Source organism: Gymnogyps californianus, unplaced genomic scaffold, assembly GCF_018139145.2.
Source record: "Gymnogyps californianus isolate 813 unplaced genomic scaffold, ASM1813914v2 HiC_scaffold_39, whole genome shotgun sequence".
NCBI lineage: Eukaryota > Metazoa > Chordata > Aves > Accipitriformes > Cathartidae > Gymnogyps > Gymnogyps californianus.
This window is the reverse complement of record NW_026114279.1, coordinates 357295-371013: the sequence shown is the minus strand read 5'-3', so window position 1 is coordinate 371013 and position 13719 is coordinate 357295. Positions and strand designations below refer to the sequence as shown.

Below are 13719 nucleotides of genomic sequence, written 5' to 3'. Positions count from 1 at the left end.
TTTGACTAAACTGGTGGCTCTGTTATGAAAAGGTTATCCAGAGAACTCACGACTTTAGCACTGTATAGATTGGTAGGTTTCCAAGCCTGATAGACTATGTGCCTATTTTAGGAGCTTCTGTAGAACACAGCTTGATCTGCAAGGAAGAGAGAGTACATGCAAGACCCAGAGCACAAAAATAAAAAGTTTGCTTCATTTCAATGCTCCTTATATTTAGAAAGCCAAGAGTTGTCTGGAAACCTGAGTTTATCAGGCTGCTGCCATCCTCGGCTAAGAGTTAAGAGAATCCAGCAGTACCAATTGGAAATATTATATTTAATATGTTCAGATGATTAGGGCAGCCATGCATTGTCTTTTCCCTAGCACAGCTTATTTTTCTCTCAGTGGAGTCCTTCCGTGAATTTTTGTTGAATGAGATCTCAATCTGGTAAATGAATGATTGTTTGTTTTGATGTGCAAAAGCATTAGGGGTTGGATAGAAAAAGGAGAGATTTGTTGCAGTATAGTGAGAGGATGGAGGGCTCTGAACTGAGAGGTTGGGGCTTTTTGGGAAGGAGGAATGAGGAACATCTGATGGGCATGCATGGGCATGGTGCTTTGGGATAGTGTGTTACAAGGTATAGACAGCTCTGGATCAAAACATGGTTGATGGGGAGATATCGGGACCAACTTCTGTTCCAAAATGTCATAGCCCTAAGTATGCAGAGTTGGATGTGACAAAAGTGACTGGGAATCCCATATTGGAGAAGAAGGGTTGCAGTCTTATCATAAAGAAAATATTTGGCGATTATGTTAGCTGATGTATTTGGAAGAGATGACAGTAAAAAAAAAAAAAAGGTGATACAGTTTCTCTTTTAAGCTTAAGAAGTGAAGACCCTCCTGCTGTGCTTGATTATATAAATTTGCCTCCACTGAGTAGGAAAGGGAGACACATGGGAAATAATATATTTGCTTCTCTTGCACTTAATAATTCCCTCTTCTCCAAATCTAAAGCCACCTTGCTGATTGATTTTTTTTTTATTTTATTTTTTTAATTTTTTTTTAAGATGGACAATATAAATGTCCTTGTTTCTGTAGTTTTCACTTAGTATGTTAATTGGGCACTTTTTTGTTTCCTAAAATGTGTTCACACTGTAAATATCTAGAAAGCTACTACATTTTCCAAGTTATGATATGCAAATCACCTGTCTCTTTCTCTCCTGAGCAGTAATAAAATTGATTTCTCTATAATATTTAAAAAAAAACTTTTATGAATAATTGCCTGTGCAGGAACAGCATCTTCTGATTTTGGTTTCAATACAGTGTTTCCCAAGTACTGTGTTAGTTTAGTTGGAGAAGATGGAGATAAGCACAAAAATTTGCAACCTTGATAAAGCCTATGTAAGCCGGAGTTAAGGGCAGGCTGTGTTGGAAGGAGCACTGTTGGATCAGAGTGCAGGACATTCGTTAGTGTAGCACAGCAAGGATCAATCTCAGAATTGTTCTTTGTGTTTATTAGTGATTATCTCTGCCTTGGTGTGAATGTATCTTTTGGATTAAAACTTAAGGAGCCATATTGGATATCATGTCGCCCCTGACTCTTGACAGGCCTACAGAGACCTAGCACCACCTGTTCCTCTACCTTCCACTTGTATCAGCAAGTATCTGTAGCATTATGAAGATCTAGGGCCAAAATTTCCCAAAGCCACTAAAGCCATACCTCTGCTGGACATGCTACAGCCCCACTTCTGCTCTGTGCGCCTGTTTGGTACAGCAGATACTTGGTCTGCCAACCAGCTGTACTGGGTGCGTACACTTCAGGGAGACTCAATCCTTCTGTTTGGAGGGAATAGATATTTGTGAAGTACAAGAAACCCTGCTATAGAAAGTAATGTGCAAAGTCTCATTAAAGGATTATATTGATTGTGAAGTTATTTGCTTGGAATTACCTGTAGTTTTTAGGGAAGAACAGCTGGTCTGCTGCTACTTGATTCTTTTGAATCTTCATGGATGTTATTTAGTGGATAAAATAATATAAAACTGCTGAAGTTGACAGTTGAACTTTAAGAAGAGTCCTCTTTTTAATACTTCACTTAATTTCTTTGTCATTGTGACAAGCTCTTATAAAAAGTAAACCAAATAAATGTATTTGCTTTTTTCGTGTATAGGTTGTTTGAAGACTACTCCAGTCGCATGTCAAAAACTGTTTGCAGAAGCTGTCCGTGTCAATGATGGTGTCTTTTAAATAGTGATAGTGTCTTCTAAATTTTAATAAAATGACAATTTAAATATTTTGATTTATCTAGGAAAACTAGAGATTCTAATTATCACTAATGCATCTCCATATGTGGAAGGAGGGTAATTGCAAGTATAGTGTGATAAGGGTTTTAAGCAATTCAGGTACAGTAGGAGGATCTGCATATGGGCTGTAACTTTGCATATGTAGATACTTGGAATTTGAGTAACATCTGTGAAGTCGGAATTGAAGAGAAAATTAGGTTAGTTATAATTTTTTAATTTTATTTTTATGTTAGCCTTATGGTTATCTGTATTTAAAAAAATTAAAAGAAATTACACAAATTACATATTGCACTTTTTTATTTTCCTGATTTGTAGCTCTTAAGTTCCATCTGTTGTTTTTCTAAATTTTGTTTGATGGGAATGATGAAAACTTTCCTTTTGAGGTAGACCAGAGTGCTTTCGTGGATTGGTTGTCAAGTCTTGTCCTCATGACAGTAAACAGAAACATTAAATCACAGTGAGAATCCTTTGTAATTCTCTAATTATGTAAAATAGTTTGGACAAATGGAAGTGAGTGACTGGAGACTTAAATTCCAACAAGTCCCTTCTTGCATATATAGGATTCAGTAACTAGTTTTCTCTTTTTTTCCTTTTAGAAGCGTATAGTTCAGTTCTAAAGATACACTTCAAAAACAGTTTTTAATTTACATGATAAATGTTCTGTGATATTTTCATAAACAAAATCATATTCCAAGTACTGCTTGGATTTTTTAAGAATGTTTTTCATAGTTTCATAATTCTAAGAGTACTTTCCTTTCCTGTACATTAAGCATGAATCAAAGATATATTTGCTTCCAATGACTTTGAATATTTAAGTATATCTTGGATTTCACAACTGTCATTTTACTTTTGTCTGAGTTGGATGCATTGGAAAAAATAAGAATTTTATTAAGGATTCTATTCAAGAAGGCATGAATAGCTATTTCTGGAAAATTAATCTTCTGTAAGAAATGGACAGTGATTTTTGGTAAAGATGCAACATTATATTTTTCAGAAAAGTATGTTTCACCTTGGTAGCTTTCCTTGTTTTTTTTTTAACTTTTTCTTTCTGTGACAGCTTTTTGGAAAGGCTAAGTAAGAAACTAAAATTGTGAAATCTTTGAAGATTTATTTAAATATATTTGAATTATTATTTTTAATAACAGATTAGGAATGCTTTTGCTTTCTTCACTTTCAGTGTTCAAATTGGCAAACTAAAATTGGCAGTAAAAATGACAATTTTTTTTTTCTTTAACCTTACATTAAATATTTGTGTAATATTCTCCAGTTCAATCAAAAGAAAATTAAAGAAATTAAAAGAAAAAAAATTTAAAATTAAAAGAAATTAATTTATCAGTAAGAGTTTGAGTTGAGAATTAATAGACTGAAAGAATGAAAATTCAAAGAAAAGACCAGATCTGACTGTTTGAGAACACTGTTGGTGTTTAGCAGGTTGTCTATGGATTTTTGAACACTTAGTCTTGGAAAAGAAGAGAGTTTCTAAAAATACTGGTACACCCTTTTCATGGGGGAAAGATGTTTCTTTTAGCGTCTGAAATTTTTCTGATTGCCCAGGATACTAATTGTGAGTGATCATCTTAACCTCATTTTTTATAATATTGTATCCTGTAGTATCATGGCCTGACTATAATTGACTCCTGATACTTAATTGGTTGGAGGAATACTTCTGTTCCACAAGTTGCTAGATATGAGTGAGAGCCTGCCTTTTATCAGTGGTCAGAATGCTCCTTGTTTCCCATAAAATAATTTAGAAATTCTTTAAAATTATTTTCTGTTGGTTTTAAGGATGAGCTTCCGTATTCACACTTAAAGACCCGAGCTTTTTTCTGAATTTTACTCCCTTCTGAGATTTCTCAGACAGCAACGGTGATGAATTAAAATGAATATTTGAATTAGAGAACAGTCAGGATTCACGAGGTGGATTGAAACATGACTTTGTATTCTATTTGAACAATAACAGATTACTTAAAAGACTGGATAATAGAAAATTTAATAATAGCTATTAATATGTATTGCTAGGGAAGAGTATTACAATTTTTTTACCATGAATTACTTTGTAAATGACAGCACATGAGAATGACCCTAGTCTTATAACTTGGTAGCAACGTGATTGAGCCACCAATGCAACAGGGTGGTACAGCAGCAGATGCTCTCCAGTCTGTCAAATCGGGTATTTCCAGCAAAAGGAGAGGTGTTAGTGTCACTGCACATGGACTTGTGAGATTTCTTCTATACCTTTCTTCCATGCGTTTCTGATCACCCAAGAAAGATTAGTTCTAACTGGAGCAGTTGCAGGGAGGGCTACCACAATGATGCCAGGAATGGGGTCTATTTTACAAGAGGATTTGAAGTTGTTTCAACAAATAAAATGAAGGCTGAGATGATACAAAATTGCTCTCCACAAATATACTAAAGGGAATAAATATTAGTCAAGAAGAGCAATGCATGTTGCTGTTCAATACTGGCACAAGAACAAATGGTATTATCTGATTGTGAATACATTGGAAATATGGAAGAAGTTTTCTGGCAGTTAGGAGGGAGTATCTGGAACAGACTTCCAACAGGAGTAACAAGCAGAGAGTTTTGTGGAAGCTTTTTGTTTTGTTTTTGTTTTTACAAAAGCAGAGTAAGAACAATAACATGGAAATTATTTTAAGAACTCAGTTTATGAAAGCAGTTAACTTTAGATTTGTCAGAAAGCATTCCATGGTGGTGGAAAGCTGGATTTGATGGCCCTCAGTTCTGTATTCCATGTTTGGCTATTTTTCTATTAATTTTGATGCTTGTCCTTTTAGTATATGTGTTTATAGTTCTTGTCAGAGGCTTTCTGTTTTAATCCGTTATATCTTTGTTTACTTGTGTGTGGGTTTACAGATGATACTTTTCTGCCATAGAACTATTAAGAAAGCTAAGTTCTTGCTCAAGTTCTTCACTTACTATGAATGAGACAACAAAGACCTTAAACAGTGTTACTTGAATTAGAGCCAGAGAGATTAAATTATTTGCTTGAGTTAATGCAGGAAGTTGTGGCATAGCAGGAAATTGAACTCTGATCTCCTCAGTTCTAGTTATTTGTCCAACTGCAAAATGTGTCTCTCCTATAATTACATTCTCACTTTAAAGTTCTTCATGTTTCTTTCACTGTGTTGATCAGCCTGAGACCTTTTTTACATGCATATCTTTCCTACCAAGGATGCAGCAAATTACTAGTACAGATTAGATAGCAATTTGTAACATTAAGAATTGAACCACTCTTAAATTTTTAACAAACAATGCTAAAACTTTCCTAAAAGTGATGATGTTGGTTTGAATTATCACACACATATAGTATCTCACATAAAGTTTTAACATAAATGGTTGAAATTAAAGGTCCCCATTTTTCTTTTTCATGAGGGGCTATTATGTAGCTAGGATATCTGGCTGAGGACCATACAACAATATTAATTTTCCATTAATTGCTGTTGCACCTGAAAATGGAATACAGTGATGTTGTACCCCTAAAACAGATCAGATAGCTTGTAGCATCTGTAATGTATGCTTGCAGGGCTAAGATTTGGTTGTCAGACAGGTCCTTTATCAGGCAGATACTGGTGCTGCTGAATGAAATTTTGAGCTGCTATAATGTGATTAGCTGATACTTCTGAAGACAGCCCATTTACGACTCTATGCAGTCTTTATACAAAGTCTGTGGACTTAAATTTGGGAACATCTTTTTTAAAGAAAAAAGTATAAATTTATGTGAATTTCACAGTTCACTGACAAAGCAAAAGTTCTTAGGTGTGGTAGAAGTTTGAATGACATTGCATTAATTTGAAAAAAAAAAAAAAAAAATTTTTTTTCCTCTGGTATATCTTTTTTTTTTACGATGAGAAAATCCTTTGAAAATGCCAAAACCCAGGATACTCTGCCTGGCAAATGAACATTATCACTCTCGTATGAAAAACTGGAAGGTTCCAGAGAATCAGTCCTTTTGTCTTAAAAACTAGCCTCTAATTCACTCCAAATATGCTATCATTATGTCACTTACTGTTTTGGTCACAATTAGTAACTTAATATGGATGCAGAGTAATAGAATGGCATAGCAAGACATTTTGGTGTCACACTGGGCTGAAACATAAATTATACATTATTGATTGTAAGATTTATGATATTCACTTAAAGACTTATTGATCCTTTCAGGCTAATAATTGATATACAAAAGATGCATTCAGTAAATATACAATATAGTAGAATAAATTTAAAAAATATAAATTACAAGAATTAATTCACAAGCCTTCCGTCTATCAATCTCATATGGAAAGAAGCATAATTTAGAGAACTGTTTCCTTAAGTGTTTAATTAAGCTGTGAAATCCCTGTCAAAGGATAATGATGCAGGTGCTAAAAGCTTGTATGCTGTAAAAAAGGGATAGGACAACTTATGAAGTAAAATCCAGTAAGTCTATTTAGTATAAAAGGCAGCACTGTGGCTTAAGAAGTCTTGAGCTGCAAGCTGTGCTAGAGGCTGGTGAAACATTTTAGGGAAGTATCACTGCACTGCCTACTATGTTTCATCTTCCTGGATATTTGCTGTTAACCTTTGTCTGAAACAGGGTATTGAGTAAGATGGATCTTTGTTTTGATTCAATACAGATATCTTTCTGTTTTAGTATAATTATATTTAAGCATATGTGATAAATAAAACCTAGGAAACCCATTTCTGGCTGTTAATTACAGATACATTTTTACTCCTTGAAGAAACCACCATAATGTAAAAACCTACTAGCAAATATTTTTTAAAATGTATAGTTTGCTAGGTCCTTTATTTCTCCTTGTTTGACATCCCTTTTTAATGATTGAATGCCTATAATATAGGAACTGGATCCCCTTTCATCAGAATGGTAAGGTAGATCGATCACAAATCTTCAGTACAATTTATAATTACTTTCATCCTTCATCTCTGAGAAACTATCAGAGATTCATTTTTTGAGAAGGTAGAGAACTTAGATGTGGCCCTAACTCTTCTCCTGCACACAGGTTGTAGAGCTGCATGGATTTGAATTCCCTCCAAAGTGAGACAGCATATAAGATCCCCTTGCATATCAGTATTTCTTGAATATGGTCTGAATGGCCAACTGTATTGATCAGTTAATTCGTTTGGCTGAATGAAAGAGGATGATTTGAGTTCTTTTTGGTTGTTTCTTGTGTCACTTTTCTATGTCAGACATATGACAAATAAGCACTAAAATATATATAAATATTTTAGATCTTTTTTCTCCTGTGAAAGACTCCAGAAACAATGATGCTGTAAAAATCAATACATTCTGATTAGATGGACCTTGGTGTTTTCTTAAATTTTCTCGTGTTGTTCCTTTCAAACTGCAGTGCTAGATAGAGGTTATGAGAATTTTGGAGGAAAAACTGGGAAAAGTAATATAAAGGCCTGTGGCTTGACAGATGTTCTGCTTTGTTAAGAAGGTTAACTATGCAATAAAATATATAAAATATGATAAAAACCACTGATTTATCCCCTTAACTTTTTTTTAATTTGTAGAGAATCTCCTAAGTTGTCATTACAAGAGGATCAGTGCATGTAATTTCAAGTTCAACTTAAGTGACAGTTTTAACTGTAGTTTTCTAGATGCCATTAACAAAACAGCTTTTAGACTTTTTGTGTTGAAGATAAGAAAATACTAATTTCATTATGTATCTTCAGAGAATCAAGTAGTAGAGTAAAAGAGCGGTAGGGATGTTTCACATTACTCACTATATGACTTGTCACTGACAGTCACAGAGAGTAATCCAATGCCATGGATTTTTTTTTTTTTTTATTACCATGCAGAAAAAATGTCAAGTATTAAAGATGTCTGAAAGTATGTGGCTGATCAAAACCTTCTTCTTTTGATGTGTTCAATTTTAACATGTTATATTTAGTGTACCAGACTGTATCTAGCTGTAATTGTAAAGTCTGTGGTTTTGTTCTCCTTATTATCCTGGAGTTGTGTGTTTATTTTTTTTCTCTTTCCATTTAGATGCAGAGTCTGAAAGGTGGTACAGAAGCCATAGCCCATTTGGACCAGTTAGAAGCTGATTATTATGATCTACAGCTTCAATTATATGAAGTGCAGTTTGAGATCTTGAAATGTGAAGAGCTGCTGCTGACAGCACAACTTGAAAGCATCAGAAGACTAATGTCAGGTGCTTTTTATGCATTTTAATTAAGATGTAATCTGTAAAAGATAATTCTCTTCCTAAAAGTCTAGTAAAGCCTGTGGGAATGAAATGAGAACAGTTTCTTTACCATGTGAAGAGCTGGATCTTCTAACATAAGTATTGTTAAATTAAAATTTACACCTGTTCATAAAGCATATACATACACATACAGAAGTTTTGGTCTGGTTCTCATTGTCTGTGTTTGGAGGTAAGCATATATGGTAAACCATACTATGTAAGGTTTGGAAAACTAAATTTAGGGAGGAGGAAATGTTTTAATTACTGGACTTGTCTCATTAAAAAAACTTGCATTGGCATTATTAATTTCTTTGAAGTGATTGGTTTTCAAAAGGTATTCCTGCAAATCAGAATCCTTCAGCTAAACTTTGAAGCTGCTTGTATTGCCATGTCACTGATTTAGAGCAGTGATGCAAACCTTATGTTTTGAGAACCTACTATATCCTGTGTACTTACAAACTATGGAAATGGTACAGGTAAATCATACAGCATTTTGAATCCAGTTCTGTCCTTTGGACCTTTTTATACTTAATGTTTTTATTCACACAAGCTCTGTTTTATTGTTTAGTGCATAGGGCTTGCATAGCAAATTTTGTTATAGATAGAAAAGTCACTTAAGAAGAGAGATTTGAAGCTGGGTTGTATTGCAAGTTGCCTCTGGAAAAAGAGAAAACACAGGTATCAGATTCTTCTCACTGTTGTGTGAATTTCCTCCTCTCAGGCCTGTGATGGCAACAACATTAACCGCATGTACAGAGGATGAGGATTGAAAACTCTGTAAATGACTTCAAAGAAATGTGGCAGCTTTGCCTCTGTGGAGAGCTAGTTAGTGCTTTAGAGATAGATAGTTGTTTGTACTTGGGAAATCAGACATTTAATTTTGGTACTGAAGACACTGTATGGTTTTCTTACCTGCAGACCAAAGGAAATCCCTTGAACAGGAGGCTGAGAAGAAATGTGTATCAAAATCCTTTCTCTTTGATGTAGCGATAGTAAACCTAAGGGCCCTCAGAGATTAAGCTTGCTGTAAAAACACCATAGGTCATTACGACTTGTCACTAATGTTTTCTCCAGAAATCTCAAAAGAAACCCCCAACCTGACTGAAAATAGCTAAACAGCTAAACAAACAACCCTCTTCTTCCTCCGTGACAACAAAATAGTTCACTGTTCTGGCTTCCTTTGCTGTTTATAATACTAACAATAATGAAATATAATAATAATAATTGTAATGAAAAGGAATATAACAAAAAAAGGAAAAAAAAAAAAAAGAAGGGGGGGGAGAAAAAAAAGGGAAAAAAAACCAGTGATGCACAATGCAATTGCTCACCACCCACTGACTGATGCCTGAGCAGCAATCCACCCCTCCCGGCCAACTCCCCCCTGTTTATATACTGGGCATGACGTTCCATGGTATGGAATACCCCTTTGGCTAGTTCAGGTCAGCTGCCCCGGCTATGCTCCCTCCCAGCTTCTTGCACACCTGCTTGCTGGCAGAGCATGGGAAACTGAAAAATCCTTAACTTAGGATAAGCGCTGCTTAGCAACAAGTAAAACATCAGAGTGTTATCAGCATTATTCTCACACTAAATCCAAAACACAGCACTGTACCAGCTACTAAGAAGAAAATTAACTCTATCCCAGCTGAAACCAGGATACCTATGGAGTCAATTAGAAAAGAATGGTCTGTTGCATCTTCTGTTATGCTTCCTTTTTAAAGTGTAATTATAGTCAGTAAAGTAATAGCCTTTTAATTGAGCACATCTGTATGATTTGAAATACATGCGTCTTAGTGACTTCTAGAGGCTGTTGCTGTTCTTTACTCTTTGACTGTATTGGCTCTGCAGAGATATTTCAGAGAGTTTTGGATTCTGTTCTGATTTGAGGGACATCTGCAGAACTACTAATGAAGTCCCAACTGAGAATTTTTTGAGAGCATAATTTGATTTGACTGCCAGTTTGAATTTGCAAGGTCATAAGCTAGAAGAAAAACATTTTCTTTTGCAAATTGTCGTGGTTTAACCCCAGCCGGCAGCTAAGCACCACGCAGCCGCTTGCTCACTGCCCCCCACCCCTGGGATGGGGGAGAGAATCAGGAAAAAAAACTCGTGAGTTGAGATAAAGACAGTTTAATAGGACAGAAAGGAATGAAAAACAATGATAATGATAATAATAATAATATGACAATAGCAATACTAAAAGAATTAAACTATACAAAGTAAGTGGTGCACAATGCAATTGCTCACCACTCGTTGACCGATGCCCAGTTAGTTCCCGAGCCGCGATCCCCCCCTCCCAGTTAACTCCCCCCAGTTTATATACTGGGCATGATGTCATATGGTATGGAATAGCTCTTTGGCCAATTTGGGTCAGCTGTCCTGATGGTGTCCCCTCCCAGCTTCTTGTGCCCCTCCAGCCTTCTTGCTGCCTGGGCACGAGAAGCTGAAAAATCCTTGACTTAGTATAAACACTACTTAGCAACAACTAAAAACATCGGTGTGTTATCAACATTCTTTTCCTACTAAATCCAAAACACAGCACTATACCAGCTACTAGGAAGAAAATTAACTCTGTCCTAGCCGAAACCAGGACAGTATCCACCCCTTATTCTATACCATCTACATCATGTCCAGGTCCCACACTTCCCAATGCATTTTCAATTAATCACCACCACTTTTGCTGCCTTTTAATACATATACACACAGATATCATTCCCTTAATGTATAAGCCTTTACAATGTCCATTTAAAATGTTCGTTGAGTTAATTCAGTCCATGACTTTGGACTCCATCTATCATAACAGTCTGTCTGGGCAGGAGGGATGGTGTGAAGTCCGCTCAGTCGGCAGAGCAGGATCCGGCTTTGGTGCAGTGCAGCGGGCAGATGACATTGGGCGCAGCAGGAGGATGGTGTGTAGTGTTGGATTGTTGCATGCTGCAGTCAGTCCTGGTTCCATCACTACTGCACTTCGCTCGGTTTTATCAAAGTTCATTCTTTATTAATCTAGATAATTCATACTGTAATACTGTTGATATAGCATATAACAACTATAGTAATGATGACATACAATGGCAGGGTTATATAGCAATTAACATAATACAATTTAATTCACTGGCTATTCTCACCTAAAATCAAATCCCCTTGAGGCACACATCGGACTTCCCCGTCCTTCCGCATCACCCACCAAGTGCACCCAGGTCCTTGAGCAAAAGCAATCCCACGAATGGGTTTTCCTTTGCCTGAGGCAGGAGTAACCCAGACTGTCTTCCCTAGCATATTTTTTATGTGCACTACAGGGACCTTATCCCCTTCTACAGTACGTAAAAGTTCTGATTGGGCAGGGCCAGCCCGATTGGCAGATCCTCTAGTGTTGACTAACCAGGTGGCCTTTGCTAAATGTGTATCCCAATGTTTAAAGGTCCCACCACCCATTGCTTTCAATGTAGTCTTTAACAATCCATTGTATCGCTCGATTTTCCCGGAGGCTGGTGCATGAGAGGGGATGTGATACACCCACTCAATGCCGTGCTCTTTGGCCCAGGTGTCTATGAGATTGTTTCTGAAATGTGTCCCGTTGTCTGACTCAATTCTTTCTGGGGTACCATGTCGCCATAAGATTTGCTTCTCAAGGCCCAGGATAGTGTTCCGGGCGGTGGCATGGGGCACGGGATATGTTTCCAGCCAGCCGGTGGTTGCTTCTACCATTGTAAGCACATAGCGCTTGCCTTGGCAGGTTTGTGGGAGTGTGATGTAGTCAATCTGCCAGGCCTCTCCATATTTATATTTCAGCCATCGTCCCCCATACCAAAGAGGCTTTAACCGCTTGGCTTGCTTAATTGCAGCGCATGTTTCACATTCATGGATGACCTGTGCGATAGTGTCCATGGTCAAATCCACCCCTCGATCACGAGCCCATCTATATGTTGCATCTCTTCCCTGATGACCTGAAGTGTCATGGGCCCACCGAGCTAAAAATAATTCACCCTTATGTTGCCAGTCCAGATCCACCTGAGCTACTTCAATCCTAGCAGTCTTGTCTACCTGTTGATTGTTTTGATGTTCTTCAGTGGCCCGGCTCTTGGGTACGTGGGCATCTACATGACGTACTTTCACAACCAAGTTCTCTAGCCGGGCAGCAATATCTTGCCACAATGGGGCAGCCCAGATGGGTTTACCTCTGCGTTGCCAGTTACTCCGCTTCCATTGCTGCAACCACCCCCACAGAGCATTTGCCACCATCCATGAATCGGTATAGAGATAAAGTATTGGCCATTTTTCTCGTTCAGCCATGTCTAAAGCCAGCTGGATGGCTTTCACCTCTGCAAACTGACTCGATTCACCTTCTCCTTCTGCAGTTTCTGCAACTTGTCGTATAGGACTCCATACAGCCGCCTTCCACCTCCGATGCTTTCCTACAATGCGACAGGACCCATCAGTGAACAGGGCATATTGCCTCTCATTTTCTGGCAGTCTATTATACAGTGGGGCCTCTTCAGCACGCGTTACCTCCTCCTCTGGTGATATTCCAAAATCTTTGCCTTCTGGCCAGTCTGTGATCACTTCCAGAATTCCTGGGCGACTAAGGTTTCCTATTCGACTTCGTTGTGTGATCAGTGCAACCCACTTACTCCACGTAGCATCAGTTGCATGATGTGTAGAAGGGACCTTCCCTTTGAACATCCAGCCTAGCACTGGCAGTCGGGGTGCCAACAGGAGCTGTGTTTCAGTACCAACCACTTCTGAAGCAGCTCGAACTCCTTCATATGCTGCTAATATCTCCTTTTCAGTTGGAGTATAGCGGGCCTCAGATCCTCGATATCCCCGACTCCAAAACCCTAGAGGTCGACCTCGGGTCTCCCCAGGTGCTTTCTGCCAGAGGCTCCAGGTAGGGCCATTCTCCCCGGCTGCGGTGTAGAGCACATTTTTAATATCTGGTCCTGCCCGGACTGGCCCAAGGGCTACTGCATGAACTATCTCCCGTTTAATCTGTTCAAAGGCTTGTTGTTGTTCAGGGCCCCATTTAAAATCGTTCTTCTTCCGGGTCACTTGATAGAGAGGGCTTACAATCAGACTATAATTTGGAATGTGCATTCTCCAAAAACCTACAACACCTAAGAAAGCTTGTGTTTCCTGTTTACTAGTCGGTGGGGACATAGCTGCTATTTTGTTGATCACATCCATTGGGATATGACGACGTCCGTCTTGCCATTTTATTCCTAAAAACTGAATCTCC

The 13719-nt window shown here is 37.6% G+C and overlaps 1 protein-coding gene across 1 annotated transcript in view; it reads left to right on the top strand.

Moving 5' to 3' along the window:
* The window catches only part of LOC127028689 (junction-mediating and -regulatory protein-like), a 94980-nt gene that overhangs the window by 59647 nt on the left and 21614 nt on the right, over nt 1–13719 (top strand). Inside the window, exon 5 of the mRNA XM_050914390.1 lies at nt 8291–8456. Coding sequence (XP_050770347.1) covers nt 8291–8456 — 166 coding nt within the window. The remainder of the gene's footprint in view (nt 1–8290; nt 8457–13719) is intronic.